Source organism: Balaenoptera physalus (genome assembly GCF_965194825.1).
Source record: "Balaenoptera physalus genome assembly, chromosome: 7".
NCBI lineage: Eukaryota > Metazoa > Chordata > Mammalia > Artiodactyla > Balaenopteridae > Balaenoptera > Balaenoptera physalus.
In genome coordinates this window covers 121,856,509-121,871,876 of record NC_138886.1, presented here as the reverse complement: position 1 = coordinate 121,871,876, position 15,368 = coordinate 121,856,509, and the positions used below count along the sequence as shown (strand labels likewise).

Sequence of the window (15,368 nt, the reverse complement as noted above, 5' to 3'; positions counted from 1 at the left end):
ATGTCTTTATGACGGTTTTCACACCTGCAACTTTCAACTTTTTATTTCTACAAAGAGGTGTGAATTTTCTCCTGTGACCAAGACACAGTAAACATAATATAACTTGGCTACTCTTCCTGAAAAGAGGAACTGGGAAGCGTCCTTTCACTGGTTTGGGAATGACTCCACAACAACAGAAAAGGATGAGTCCCTAGTTTATCAATAACACATTATGATTCTTTTTGTCACTCTGTGCAGTGAACATTCACTGGGTTGCACTCCCATCTCTTTCTAGAAACTGCAAGGCTGTGCATCTTCCTGGTAGTGTCTTCATAGGAGATGTTACTATGAGTGTGCAGGCCCTCAACACACACTTTAGGTCGGCTTGTAAAATGAACCCTGGGATTTACAAAAGTTACTGCCTAGGTGCAGTCTGCTGCAGAGGGAAAAAATGCCTAGTGGCTCCTGCATAACTTACTATTAATACAACCATAAAATCTGTTAAAACATTTAGGTGAAGCTTGGGTCATATATGGTCAGCATCCATTTATCTTAAAATGAAGAAGGAGGAGGAGGGGGAGAAGAAGAAGGGGGAGGGGAGGGGGAGGAGGGGGAGATTATTCACCGTCTAGTGGCATTTGTAACCACTTGTGTCCTTGCTCTCAGCGACTCTTTCCTTAACTAAGGTAACAACTAAAGTAACGTCATGGAGCGGTCACAACATTTTGATTCCTATAACCTCTTCCACTTGCACTTTGCCTCAGGACACAACCGAGGTTTTTGTTAAACTTTTGATCATGACATTTTCAAACGCCAAAGGTACAGATATTAATGTCACAGACACAACGATGCCAAGCTGTATCAAATGTTACTGTTTTTCCACATTCCCATCATTCCTCTGTTCTAGAAATACGGCACTAGTCCAAGCCTCTGTTTCCTCCCCCCCCCACCACCCAGCTCCCAGAAATGTCTTTCCGGGCCTCACCCTTTCCGTCCGCTGTGTCCATGGCCCTGGTCCTGGAGACTGTCTGTCTTATACTCCAGAGAACAAGGCGCCTGTCTTCTGCGAGGGTGACGGGTGGTGTGCAGGATGTGGAAACGGGTGGCACTTCTAACTGTTCGGTTGGGGCTCTTTCAGCCAATGCCCTGTCTCAGCACCAGCCTCACCAAACTTGCCAGTTAGAAGGAGCTTCAGGAAGAGGCCAGGTGCCTCCAATTCCAGCCTTTCTGTGACTCTGGGCAATCACTGCTTGCCACCGGCACCTCCTCCGCCAACCACTTACTTTCCAGTTTAATTAGACCACTCATCTTTCTATTAACCATTTCCCAGCCATTTTGTCCATTTCTGGAGTCTTCTACTGCCTTCTCTCCCAATTTTTATCCTTTTGGATTTTTACTATTATCTTAAGGGTTTTAGTAAGAAGAAGACATAAGCGCATTTTTTTTTACCAGCGAGAGGGGTTTCTCCTCCCCATAAGCAGTGAAACAGCCCACGAATGTATCTATTGATATTTTCAAGAAGGACCGATTATAAAGGACCAGCGTGGCCTGTAAAGTTTCAGAAGAGCCCTTCCTAAGTGGTCCACCATGAGAAAAAACTTCTTTAGGTAAGAACCTGCATCGACTAGAACGATATTATCCAGATCAAGGAAGACTAGGCACTTCATTTCCAAATTTACTGCACCAGGAAGTTTTGCGTGATTATTTTCTGCCACTTATATTTGGCTCCGCTGCCTGACCTTGGAACAGAAGAACTTTTTGTGTTTTGTTATTTGGAAGTTCAAAATATTAGAATATGTTATAACGAGATGCTACAGAATAAGTAATGAGACGGTTGTGAGACGTTTGTTTTTTTTACATCTGTAAAAGGGTTCATATTGTCCTGAACAGTATTCGTTCGACATTTATTTATTTCGTCAACAAATATTTGCTGGATGGTCAGGATGTGCTAAGCCTTGGGCTGAGAGCTCGGCGTTGCAATGTGTGGAAGACCCAGGCCCTGTGTGTTCATGTCTATTTAATCCCACGATGGACAATGTCCTCAACACACACAAAGTCATATCATAATTTTTAATTAACAAATTGAAGTGAGAGACCAGTGGGGCTCTCCACTCAATTTGACAGGTGGCTTAATTTTTAAATAGTTACTGGATATTTTAGGATAATCTACCATGTGACTAAGTTAAATGCACAGAGCAGAAGATTATAGTTAGAAGAGCCTTCTTTAGGAGTGAGGCTTTTTCTCCTTAGAGTCACACACTGAACATTTAATTGATTAAGAATCCATTTAAAAGACAGGTGGGGATTTCCAGTCACAAGGTCAGAGAGTAGAGGAACATATGTAAATCCCATATTTATTAGATCCATAAATATAGTTCTCTCTACTCTAAGTGCTTTTAATTTCTAAGAACCCAGCCCTTGGAGCTGGCTTCTGGAATCCCTGGCCGGGGCCGTCTGGGGAAACATGAGTTCAGTTACCAAATATAGTTGAGTGGAGGAAGAGGACAGATGGGGTCTGAGCCCATAGCTGCCTCAAAGTGACCACGGACCAAGCAGTGTGTCATGAATAAACAAGGCCACCTTCACTCCCCCAGAAAAGAAGAAACGCTCCTCTGAAATCCATCACCTTTTGGGAGTCTTCAAAGTAACCAAGGATTGAAAAGGTCTGTAAAATATATCTTAATATACTAACTAGTAAAACAACATTTTTAAAGCTCTTTATTAAAAGCTAAAAATACAATAGTAGTTTGCTAGAAGATGTAACACTGTTTAGAAGATGTCTTGATTTTTCTTTTATTTGGAGAGGAAAAGTAATGGGAATTTTGCAGTCGTTCCCAAAACAGAAAGTACGTGAGATTTACCTGCAGGGTTTTATTTCTACCAATGCTGTCAGAGCTGCCTTTTCTATTATAATCTTAAAACTAAATTGGGGCTGTTAATTCCAAAAGGACTAAATGTACTGATGGAGCCCACATTTGTCAAGATCATGTCTGTGTTTTGTTTTATAGAAAATAAGAACGCAGCTAATTCAAACCTTGCCTATACTTAAGCTAAATACTGATGGGTTAAAATGATATACTTTCGGTTTTAGTAACATTTTAAAGTTGTTAATTACACTTTCAAAGAACTTTTTTAATGAGTTGAGAGTAAAGGCAGACATTTTAAATCCTAACTATGCATAAAGTTTGCATATTTTTTTTAAAAGATAAAACTTACTAAGGGAAACTATGGTCCAGTCAAATTTAAAACTTACAGTATAATTCTATATCACATGGCTGTAAGTTACACATGAAATTGTCTTGAATCCAATAGATGAGGTTGATACAGAATGACTTCAGGCTCATGTTACTTTTTCAACATTTGCTAAAAATACTAATTACCTTCTAGTATGAGTAATGTGTCGACATCCGGAGCCCATTGCCTGACAATATAACACTGACCAAGTCCGTTCAGTCATGAATGTGCAGAAATGACATCCTTATTACAGAATAGATATACTTTCCAATATACTTTTTCCTCAGAGACAGAACTTGAATGCTCACCTCCGTTATCCAGATTTTAAAAGTCAGAGTCTATTTGACAAATTATTGCTAACAGTAGACAAGGCCTAAGAGATTTATCAAGGCAATACGTATGCTGTGAATATATGCTTACATACACCCAGAATACAAATCTGTCCTTCTGCATTCCTGTGTCCGATATGGATTAAGGGCCCCGTGTCAGTTCTCTGTCTGAGCTGCTGTTTGCTGCTGAAACTGAAGATTAAAAGGGTCATAGCATACTTTACAATAGAATAGGTATCTGGATTACACGGGACAATTACAATCACTTTGGTTTCTTTACCTCATTTTTTTTAAATGCAGAGGGTAGCATTAGTCAAGTTTCAAAATAAATCTGACACGTTCTTAAAGAGATACCACCTGAAATCTCCAGGGCCACGACAAGAGTCTACACTTTGCTAATATGTCTGTGTGTGTAAAATACATCAAAGGGAATTGTGTTATCTGAACTCCAGCCAGGAATTCAGGCGTGGAGGCGATGGCCGTGTCCTGGTTAAATTCCAGCAAAGGAAATAAAGACTGAGCAGAGCAGCTCTGACTGACTTGGATCTGTTATATCATATGAGAGAACACAGACACAAGTTTGGCAAACAGGCTTTGAATTTAGGTGAGGGAATGAAGGCCAGAATAAGGACAATGGCAGTGGATGTGGATGATCTGGAAGTAAAATCTAGAATGGATTCAATAGGTGAATAAAGGTGGTATACAAAGAGGATACCAGTAACTCCAAATACTCTCTCTGGAAACACTTTCTATGGCTGTTGTGGGCATGAAATCAGCTATCATGTTATGTCTCTGCAATTGAGATACAATATACCATCTGGGGAGAATTTAGAAACTGAAGTAAAAATATGCCATGCCTCCCTGTAATGACAATTTACTTAAAGATTAGGAAAGAGTGGAATCCACATGTATTTATTAAGAAGTAGATTATAAAATTATTGTGCATCTTTTTGCATCAGAAAGGGTTTAATAAATTTTTCATATTTGACTTTAGCCCTATAGGGAGGGAAGGAGGGAGGGAGGGAAGGAGGGAGGGAGGGAATGAAGGAAGGAAGGAAGGAAGGAAGGGAGAAAGGAAGGAAGGGAGAAAGGAAGGAAGGAAGGAAGGAAGGAAGGATTTTAAAATGATTAAAGAAGACAATTTAGGTGATACAAACACACTTTGTTTAACCCTTCACGAAGTGGACAGTCTCTTTTGGAAGAGCCTCACCATGAAGAGGAAGGCAGGAAGCTTTTATAGGATAAAGAACAAGGGAGAGAGAAATAGAAAGTACTTGATTGGCTGGGGCTGCAGACTCACCTTTCTGGGGTGAGATGGAGGAAGGAGGTAAGTGAGGAAACCAGTGCTGGTCTGGCTTGGGGCTGGCTGACCGGATGCATGAGTTTCTGTTCAAGCAGAGTGTTTATAGGGACACAAAAGTTCCCTAAGCTTCAGGTTTCTGACACGGCTCCCGGGCAGGAGCAGCTCCGTCTTGGATCTAAAAAGTTATTTCAACAGAAGGAAGAAATTTCATCTAGGAATTGCATGTGCTTCCAGAACAAGGAAAAAAGAAGTTTTAAAGCTTTTTCAAGTTTGGTTTTCATAGTTTGGGTTTTATTTTTAAATATTTTTAGTCTTGAATCTTTGTACCCATAGTTTTTATTACTTTTAGTAATTGTTTAAATATGAAAATAAACAGAAATCAAAATGCCAAATTCAATATTAAAATCACTCAGAATTTCCACTTTTTTCCCCAAAGAATGTGAAAACAGCAACCAAAGATTCCCCTAACCAGGCCATCCTCAACACACCGCAGACGTCATCAGCACCCATTGCTTGACGCACCATCTTCCAACCTTCCTCCTGCATTTATCTCTAACTGTATACACGTTTTAAACGCCTAGTGAAACGTTGCTACCCCTGTCTGGACTCTCTAAAGCACCTGGCCCATGTGGTTTGGGAAACTGAGTGATCCTTGGTGCCTGTCAGTCTTTTTCTAACATCAAAGATTTTTCCTTTCTAAATTGTAGTAGCTCATCAAAGTCTCTGCAAAGGATTCCATAAACTATTGCAAAAGTCCTCCCATTGTTTAAATTATTCAAGTAAATACCCATAACACACCCACTGCGAAAAGACAATGTGGCAGTTCCATGCCAATTTCAACCACGTCTACCATTTCCTGGTTCAACTTTGGCCAAACAATTGAATGTTTTTATGCTGTAGGTTGGGTAATCAAAATAATCAAAAGAAAAATAGTGTTCACCCCATCTATTATTCTCAGGATCCAATGGTTCACTACAGATCTTCCTGAGCTCACGATGGGGCTCCCTCCTGGCAGACCTATCACACTTTGAAAATGCATTGAATACACCTCACTTACCTACCAAACGTCACAGCTTAGCCCACCCCACCTTTGTTACCAACCAGGGCTCTTGGCCTCCTTAATCAATAGAAATTGATAAGAGGCCAGATGAGAAATTCAGGCAAGGCTTTATGGGGGCCCCTGCTGCAACAGGAGAAGCGAAACAAGAAACAGGTGCCCTTGCTCGCTCGCTGATGGCGGGGCAGGATGGTTCCTTATATGGGGTGAGGGTAGGAGTGTGTCCAGGGGTCGGCAGGAGGGGTGGCTTAGGTGTTTTGCCCATCCCTTTGGTGGTGGTGTGTGCAGGGGGCATGTGCAGTACCCTGCTTTTGCTCCCGACACCCTGCTTTTGCTCCGGGCTCTTCAGAAGTAGCAGTTGGGTTTTTGGTCATTTTGTATCTTTTGTCCAGAATTTGCCCCAGCTGCGCATGCACACAGTTATTTTTAGTCCCTTACAGTTTCCTTGTATTTTATTGCTTGAGGAGAGGCATGTCCAGGTGCAAGCCCTGCAGCAAAGGGTCCCAGGTCCCAGCCTGTCTCACCTTCAAGGTGCCCAGAACACTTCCATCAGCCTGCAGTTGGGCGAAATCATCTAACACAAAGCCTGTTTTCTAGTAAAATGCTGAATATCCCATGTAATTGATTGAATACCGTAGTGACAGTGAAAAGCAGAGTGGCTGTCTGGGTCCAGAGGGTTGTAAGTACATCAGTTGTTTACCCTCGTGATCGCGGAGCTGGCTGGGCACTGCGGCCGCTGCCCAGCATCTCGAGAGGGGATCAGACTGCACATCACTGGCCTGGGAAAAGATAAAAGCTCAAAATTCCAAGTACGGATTCTACCGAAGGCCTATCGCTTTCACAGCATCGTAAAGTTGATTAGTCCAACCATCACAAGTCGGATCATCTTTATAGGAAAGCCTGCAGCTCAAACCTTGGAAATCAAGCTTTTGTTGTTTGTAACTGGATTATTCTTCCTCCTAGACTCTGATGCTTCTCATGAGGTGCCTTGTCTTCCCCAACCTCCTCTCAAGTCGGGGAGTTTTTTTACATTTCAACAGCCTATGTTCCTTGCCACTGGGGACGGTGCAGGGGGTGTCCCACAAGTATTTTCTGACCAACAAAATAGAAGGTTGTCCTGGATAGCACAGATCTTGTTTTCAGATAATTATCCTCCAAAGCCAGCAACTCTCAAAACAAATGTTATTCATAATTTAAAAATTTGTCTATTTTTTCTATTATTTGTATATTCATATACGTATGTGAATCATATAGCTTTATATGTCTATTACATATTCAGGAGCTCAAAAATAAATGTCTTCCCAAATACCAAGATCATAATGCCAAGACAATTTAAGATGATAAAATTGCTTATGTCAGAATGTGTGATATATGAAATATTAAATGTTCAGTGAAAACTTACACGCTCTATATTTCATAGTGGAATATGGGTCCAACAGAATTCAGATAATGTGAACCTAGGGAGAAGTTGAGAACCGTAAAATTAACAATGAGAAATAATCAACTAAATGGCATAAAATTCCTTGAGAATGGATGAAATATGCACAGGGACGTAACGACGTAGGTGACCACGGGAGCTGACATCTTATAGCAAAATTTCCTTGGGATACGCCAGACGCTGATAGGTCTGCTGAAGGTCAAGGTGGACAGGCAGCCATAATGCCTCCCAGTATTTGCAGACCCTCCCAAGCCTGTGCTTTATTACACGTTCGCTATTGCCTGAGGGTTTGGCATCATCACCTGCTGGAGGGGTCTGCCTTCAGAGAACCCCCAGGGCGCCCGCGGCTCCTTCACTGCACAGTCCCAGAGTCTGAGGCACCGCCGGCCTGAAGTGTCCTGCTGTTACCGTTAGCCCCTCACACCCACAGTGAGCTGTCCAGAACTGCTACGGTCTACGGACACCGATGGGAGCTCGCAAGCATCCGTCCATCCCGTCCCATCCCACTTGTACCCTAACAACTCTGAAAGATGATCTGAGGGATAAATCACAGTACAGTTTCCCAAAATCAACTAACAAAAGATTTGAGACCAAACCAAGTATAAGAAAATCAGAACCTGACATTTCCTTGGTTTCCTACTTTTGTCTTTTTTCCTGTTAAAATGGCAGCTTCTTAGGGCAGAGAAGCCCATCTTCCTCACGGCTGTGTCCCCAGCCTGCAGAAGAGGCGCCTAGCGCATAGCTGGCACTCAACGAATCGATGCTGATGAATAAGACAGCAGAGAATGTAAGCCAGAAACATGATTTGTATTGGGTTGGCCAAAAAGTTGGTTACAGAAAAACCTGAATGAACTTTTGGGCCAACCCAATATTTCTATGACTCAGAATTTAACCCTGAGCTCGCCGGTATCCACGCGTCGAAGAGTGTCAACATTTAGAGAATTCCCGACGTCTAATAGCAGGGATGCCAGAAAACAAATGTCCTTCTGGTTCTGATTTTTTTCATGACAAACTTTCTTTGAGGGTAATGAAAACCATACGAATCACTGTCTACTTTTTTTTTTTAACGTGGTGTCAGAACTACCACCATTTTGTACTGGTACAAGAACATGTAATGTGTATTTTATGTGTATTCATTAACAGCTATGAACATGCAGCACTGATAACTTTTATCAAGTTCTTCTCAGAAAGCAGAGCCCCGGCGATGAGTGACCACTGAAAAGACAGGTGACAAAGCCGGGCAAAGAGCAGAACGATTCGTCACCGAAGAGAGCCTGTCCCAGGGAGGTGCCACGGGGCCTGGGGCTGAGAGTGGGTGGAGGGGACAGGAGGGGCCTCCAGGACAGGAGGGGACAAAATACCTGCAGAGTGTCCTGTGTCTGCTGTGGATGTGTGGCTCCCTGGACTGTCAATTCCCACCCGGGGCTCAAAACTGGTTCAAACACTAGGTGTGGTTTTCTCCTTCACCTGCCACGATCGTGACCCAGACACTGCCAGGCGTCCAGCACAGAAAGGCTGTCAGTCAACACCTGCTTTCCTGGCCTTCACAGGGTTCTTAACTTATAGTTCAATAAAATGAATGTTACAACAAAATACCTGCAGAGTGTCATGTTCAAAGAAGGAGTGAATTGTATTGACTGGAGGATCATAGAAAGTACCAACAACAAGTGAAATTAAGTAGTTTTCAAGGATGAGCTGGAGTTGGAAAAACACAACAGACGGGAAAGGCGAAAGAAACCACGTGTGCAAAGCTCAGGGGCGTGAAAGAAGACGATATTCAGAGCGGGAAGCAGACGGCTGGGCGTGGGCGCAGCGCCTGTCAGAGTGATCGTGGGGGACGAGGCCTGAGACTTCACATCTCACTGACCGTCCAGGGGCGCACAGGTAACCTGCCTGCCCCGTTTGGACCTTCTCTTATTAGCTGGGGGACCACTGGCAAAAAAAGCAGCAAAGGAATGGCACTGCCAAATTCGTAAGTGTGATTTCTCCCACCATCCGATCTCCTATTTTAACAGGAATCATCACGTTCCTCCTTGTCTTTGGGTCATTCTTGACTCTTGCCTAATCCCTCCTCCTGGATTGTAAGATGGTTACAGAAGAGACCATGCCTGGCTCATCTTCGCCCTCCTGGAAGCTTCCCTTGCGCACAGTAAGTGGAATTCATGGTCAATTTATCATTCTGGTAAAGGAAGAGTGACTGAACTGGGAAGGGCCATTTCTCCACATGAAGAAACTAGACCCGCAGGAATCCAAAGAAAACAGAAAATAGTTGCAGCTTACGGGAGTTTTAGGGGAAACGACAACTAAACCAAACTAACAAGGAAGCGATGAAGGAGACGCAGAGGAGAAGAGGGAACTTCCAGGCAATTCGACTTCCTTCAGAAAAGAGGACAGAGGCAGGGGGCAAAGATTTATAGACGTGGGAGCACACCTTATGCCTCACACTTTCCAATCGTCAACCCTGCTTGCACAAGTGGACACTGACCTCACCCCCTCTTTACTCCTTTTTACACATTAGTTCTTTTTTAGTGTGTTGCATTTTCTTTTCTTTTTCTCATAAAGTCGCTTTATTTAGATTCCAAACAAACCAAAGTAGAGAGGAGAGATGACCCCGAGTCAACCCGTCCACTCGCGAGGCGGGACGCCGAGTCTCTGGCTGCGGCCCACGCGGGGCGCAGGGCCTCGAGGGCGGCGGCCTCCCTGGAAGCGGAGGCGGAGGAGACGTGGGCTGGGGGACCCCGGGCCGCGCGGCGCCCGGAGGTGGTGGTGGTGGCGGTGGCAGACAGGCGGGTGGCTGAGGTAAGATGCGGTGTCAGGGCTCCTCGGTGCCCGAGTCCTGCGAGTCGTCCCAGAAGCAGCGGTCGGCCTCGGCCTCGCCGTCCTCGTGGAAGAGCTCTGCGTCCCCGTGGGCGCCGGGGTCCTGGTCTTCACGCAGGACCCGGCGGGCGTGGTGGGCACCTGCACACCACCCTGCTCCGCGTGCACCGTGGTCCCCGGGACCTGCTTCCGGATGCTGTCCGTGTTCTCGCGGTCCTAACCTTTGCTCTCTTCCCGCTTGCCGTGCGTCACGGAGGCGCCCCCGTGGGCGGGGAGAGGCGTTGGGTCCGTGGCGGAGGGAGACGGCGCTCAGGGGCAGCGACCTGACGTCCTGCAGCAGCGCCCTGACGTTCTGCAGCAGCGTCCTGACGTTCTGGGCGGGGCTCCGCCGCTCTGAGGGCGTCACGGACCGGGGTGGGCGGAGGACGGAGATGCACGCGTCCCCAGTCCGATAGATGTCGGGGTGCCATATCTTGGTCCGGGACCAACAGGCCGGCGGTCGTCGATGGGGCTCTAGAGGCGCCTTGAAGTAGCCGCCCTCGTGGCAGGTGTCGCGGCCGAAGATGGCCACCGCCCAGGTAGACAGGCGGCCCTCGTCCACCGGGCTCAGCGGGACGCCCTCCACCGGCTCCTGCTGCAGCCTCTTGAGCTCCAGCAGAAGCGCCTCCTGCGAGCTGGGCGCCGGCGACCCGGCCATGGCGGCGGCGGGCGGGGCCGGGGGCGCGTGGGAGCCACGGGACGTCTGCCGCCAGGAGGCCCCGGGCGCTCCATTAGCTCTGCGCCGCTGCCGGTGTGTTGCATTTTCTGTATGGATCTCACCAGCACGGAATTGCCAGAAGCCCTGTGTGAAATAACACGTGAAATCTCAGGGCAATAACGGAAATGTTTGCAGTTGTATTTCTTTGATTACGACCTTTTAATGCGAAGGTTGAATAACACGGAAATCTCTGAAGCATAATTTTCTGGTGAGTTTGGGCCACGTGGAAACTTCCCCTTTCATACATGTTATGAGCGCTTTCCCGAGCCCACGTGCATGTTCTAGCGGCAACGTCGGGGTTGCAGATTAAACCCGGACCATATATGCCTTCCTGCTATTGTTTTCTTTTTCACTGTGCAAGTGGTTTCTAAGCTACACCTAATCTGGACAACTGGATCTTGTCAGATGGTGCCTCTTTAAAACCAAAATATAAATTAATAAACAGGTGATTTAATCTGCCTCCGGCAAACACTCCCTATTTAAAAAAAAAAAAAAAGAATTTAAAGTTGTTTCACCATTCAGAAGTGTGCTCTCTAGCTTCCTTGGACAGTGCTTTTTGTGAGGTTTTAAAATCTATCATGTTATTTTCACTTTGCACTAAATATCCTTAATAGCAGAACTCTGATTTCTGACCCACGTTTTCTTAGTCGGATCCATTGCTGGGACCTCGGCTGTGAAACGATACATACGATGGTAGGGAAGCATATGGCGAAAGCGTGGGCTCTGGGGTCGTCGTCTGGGCTCTTGTTCTCACATCCTCTGGCTCAGTTTTCCCCTTTCTAAACTGGGGCCGCCAGTTGTGAGGGTTTTAAGTGAAATAATCTGCAGAGCGCTGTCGGCACAATGCCCCCTCATGCTGAGTGGTCTGGGGTTATCCGCCCATTTGTGGGGAAGTTTGCCAACCCCTGGTCTAGAGCGCAGCTGTCCCTCTGCACCTGAAATTCAGTAAGCGATTTCAACTCTGCCTTGATTTAACTAGTGAATGAATGAATGTGAATACACATGTCTGGACACCAGGAAAGAACAAGTTTCAAAAATTTCACCGAAAACTAAAAACCAATGAAAGGGCTTCCCTGGTGGCGCAGTGGTTGAGAATCTGCCTGACAATGCAGGGGACACGGGTTCGAGCCCTGGTCTGGGAAGATCCCACATGCCGCGGAGCAGCTAGGCCCGTGAGCCACAACTACTGAGCCTGCGCGTCTGGAGCCTGTGCTCTGCAACAAGAGAGGCCGCGATAATGAGAGGCCCGCGCACCGCGATGAAGAGTGGCCCCCACTTGCCGCAACTAGAGAAAGCCCTCGCACAGAAACAAAGACCCAACACGGCCATAAATAAATAAGTAAATAAAAATTAAAAAAAAAAAACCAATGAAAATTGGAATCAAAATGCATTTCGTGGTTTAGGGTGACATAAGCAGAGTCAGATTTGCTTAAAATATCAACAAACTCCTGTTCTCATAACATCAATGAAATCAGAGCTGTAAGGAGGGGTGAGGAGGGAGGGAAGGGGGCCCAAGAGACAGAGGTCCTGGTCCACTCACAGCACCCACGGCAGGCGTGGTCCTCCTGAGTTACGTAATGATGCTTAGTGAGATGATTAGTATTCACTCACAGGGCAAATACCAAATTAAAATGATAAACACAAGTATGCTTGACGTTTCTTCCAATTTATAGGGGAAAATGACTTGAAAAGCATATTTCTTTGCCTTACTGTTTCTCCCAACTTGTGGATGAGCAGTATTGTGATCTCACACACACACACACACACACACACACACCCCAGTCACTCCTACTAACCACAGTTGTGTCTCTTGTCCTTCAGAGCTGGTTTCCAGGCCCCTGCCTTCCCGTAGAGAGCAGACAGAGTGCATGAGCGCCTCTCGACTATGTCTGACACGTCCTCCCGAGACTCCTTCTACGACTCCCTGTCGGACGTGGCGGAAGATGGTGAGAACGCAGACTTCTTGCCCGGGCTGTCGGCCTTCCTCAGCCAGGAGGAGATAAACAAGAGTCTGGACCTGGCCCGCAGAGCCATAGCCAACTCAGAGACGGAAGACTGCGACTCAGAAAGGGAGGACTCACAGATTTTCAGCCCCTCTCCTGGGAGCCTCTGGGGGTCGCCTCCGCCTCAGGAGGCCAGGCCGGGTGAGCACGCATCCCCGGGGACGCCTGGCGCCCACAGGCCTGCACCTGTCCCGCCGCTGCCAGCAGAGCCAGCCGAGCGCATCTCCTCGCCTGTGCCCAGGAGGAAGCCCGGCGTCTCGCCCCTGCTGGCCCGGCCCAGCTACATCCGGAGTCTCCGCAGGGCAGGGCAACACGGTGCCAAAGCCCCCGGCGCCAGTGCCAAGCCCAGAGCCGCGCACGGGGGCAGGGCCGGGCCCCAGAGCCCGCTGTGCAAAAAGGCGGCCACCCTCATCGAGGAGCTGACGGCCATCTTCAGAGAAACCTCCAAGCCGAGAACCAGGAACCCCAACGGGGAGTCCTCGTCCCCGGACAGCGGGTATCTGTCCCCTAAGAACCAGCTGTCAGCCCCGACGAGCGCCTCGGCCAGCCGGAGCCCCACCGGGGACCAGCGGGAGGTGGAAGCCGGGGCCGAGCCCCTGGAGCCCGGGCATCACCCCGCGGCGGCCCGGGACGTGGTCCAGCCCAGCCGAAGCCCCTCTCCCCCGGCCGCCCGCCACCTGCTGGCCGCTCCCCGGTTCATCCAGAAGCTGCGGAGCCGAGAGGTGGCAGAAGGAAGTCGGGTGTACCTCGAGTGCAGAGTCGCCGGGAACCCACCTCCTCGGGTCAGGTACGACTCTTTGGTTGTGGAGATGCTATGAGATGATGCGCGTGGACTTTTGGTTTTACTTTAACGTGAAAGAAGAGATTTCTGTTACCTAGCAAGGGCTGGCTCCCGGAAGCGCATAGAAGCCAATATTATGGCCCCGGCTTTTTTTTTTTTTTTTAAACTTATTTACTCTTTCAGGCTGTGCTGGGTCTTAGTTGCAGCATGCGGACTTCCCTGGTGGTCCAGTGGGTAAACCTCCGTGCTCCCAATGCAGGGCACCCGGTTGGATCCCTGGTGGGGGAACTAGATCCCGCATGCCTAAACTAAGATGGGTGGCCCCGGCCTTTGTGAAAAGAAAAAGCTTCATTGTGAGGTCGACCAGCAAGGAGACAGGAGGCCCGGCTCAAATCCATCTCCCGACCCAGGGATCAGGGCGGAACTTAAGGGTTTAGGGAATTTCAGGCTTGGAAGCTGCCTTGCTAATCAGTCCAAGAAAGCTCCTCGTGCTGTTGGGGTCATCCTGGAGACGCCCGTTCCCGTCTTGCACATGCGCAGGGCTGTCTCTGTAAAATAACTTCAGGTTTGCGCAATGAACGTACTTAAGGAGGCAAACGAGTTTAAGCTGGGCGATGTTTTACCTGCGTCTCCTCTGTGCGTTCCTCAGTCTGGAGGGAAGTGGGGGCGAGGACCCGGCTAGCTGCTTTCGGCTGATGAGGGGCGTGGATCTTTATAAGAGGAATGAAGTTGTTTTGCACTTATTTGTAAACATTCCCGAGTCCCACCTTGAACTCTGAAGTCTTGGGCAGTCATCCTGCGAGTGGGGGAGAGGGCTTTTTAAATATACAAGATGGACGAGGACAAATTTGATGAGTAAAGAGGGTTTAGCCCTAAGATACACAGAACTGCGACTTTGGGAATCCGTGAAAACATGTTATTTTTAACATTTTAGTGATTGAATTTGGATTTATGTAGGCTTGATCCAGACTCTCGGGCAGAAAAGGGCTACTGTCGAGATATTGTTGTCTTCTCGTCACAGCCAGGTGGAGTCTTAGCTGTTCTGTTTCCTTCTGAAAAGTGATTTAAGGTTTCTGGGAGTAGGAGACCCAAGGCTTGACTCTTTTTAGCTTTACTGGAGGATGTGTAACCAGAAGGACGTCATAGGACGGGCTTCACTGGTCCTCAGGCTGTTTGTTGGTTTGTCCAGGTTCAAGGAGGACCCAGTCCCTGGGCTTGTGCAATGCGGGGGGACGTCCGTGGGAAACATTAACGGACTAGATGCTTTTTATGTATAGAAGATACGACACCACTGAGAGACTGTACACATTTTATCAAATCTAATTCTGTTACCACATGAGACCTTAAGGAAGGTCTCCCAGAGAACATCGCATAAGGGCTCAATTGGAGCTTGCTTCTCGGGGCCACTCTGACCCTCAGCAGGGCAGCTGGTAAGACCTTATCCCAAGTCACGTTGGTTTCTTGGCCTGTTTTGGTGACTGTCTCTTTCAAGGAATGATTCATCGTTTCAGTCCTCCCCGCAGACTGAGGTCTCCAGGAAGCATGAAATTCCATCGTGTTCCGAGGGCCCCAGACACCTTTGAGTCACCTTGGCTATGAAAGCTCCTCTGTTGTCACTTTGAATTGAAAGATGTGACCCAAAACGAGGGATCATTTCTTTGAGGAAGGCC

The 15,368-nt window shown here is 47.4% G+C and overlaps 3 protein-coding genes across 6 annotated transcripts in view; 1 reads left to right on the top strand and 2 right to left on the bottom strand.

The window, feature by feature from the left end:
* The window catches only part of LOC309664084 (uncharacterized protein), a 76,565-nt gene extending 74,180 nt beyond the window's left edge, over positions 1-2,385 (bottom strand). Inside the window, exon 1 of the mRNA XM_082469088.1 lies at positions 965-2,385. Coding sequence (XP_082325214.1) covers positions 965-986 — 22 coding nt within the window. The 5' untranslated portion in view covers positions 987-2,385. The remainder of the gene's footprint in view (positions 1-964) is intronic.
* Positions 2,386-2,510: 125 nt separating this feature from the next.
* Positions 2,511-15,368, top strand: part of PALLD (palladin, cytoskeletal associated protein) — a 378,549-nt gene continuing 365,691 nt past the window's right edge. For all 4 annotated transcript variants that reach the window (XM_082468820.1, XM_082468827.1, XM_082468819.1 and 1 more), the window contains exons 1-2: positions 2,511-2,642; positions 12,736-13,704. In XM_082468820.1, the coding sequence (XP_082324946.1) occupies positions 12,800-13,704 (905 nt within the window). In that variant the 5' untranslated portion in view covers positions 2,511-2,642; positions 12,736-12,799. The remainder of the gene's footprint in view (positions 2,643-12,735; positions 13,705-15,368) is intronic.
* LOC309664066 (ubiquitin-conjugating enzyme E2 R1-like) lies at positions 5,283-12,845 on the bottom strand. The gene is made up of 2 exons (XM_082469051.1): positions 12,711-12,845; positions 5,283-10,998 (listed from the first exon to the last, which is right to left on the bottom strand). Exon 2 carries the CDS (start codon positions 10,852-10,854, stop codon positions 10,153-10,155), a length of 702 nt encoding a protein of 233 aa, XP_082325177.1. The 5' UTR covers positions 10,855-10,998; positions 12,711-12,845; the 3' UTR covers positions 5,283-10,152.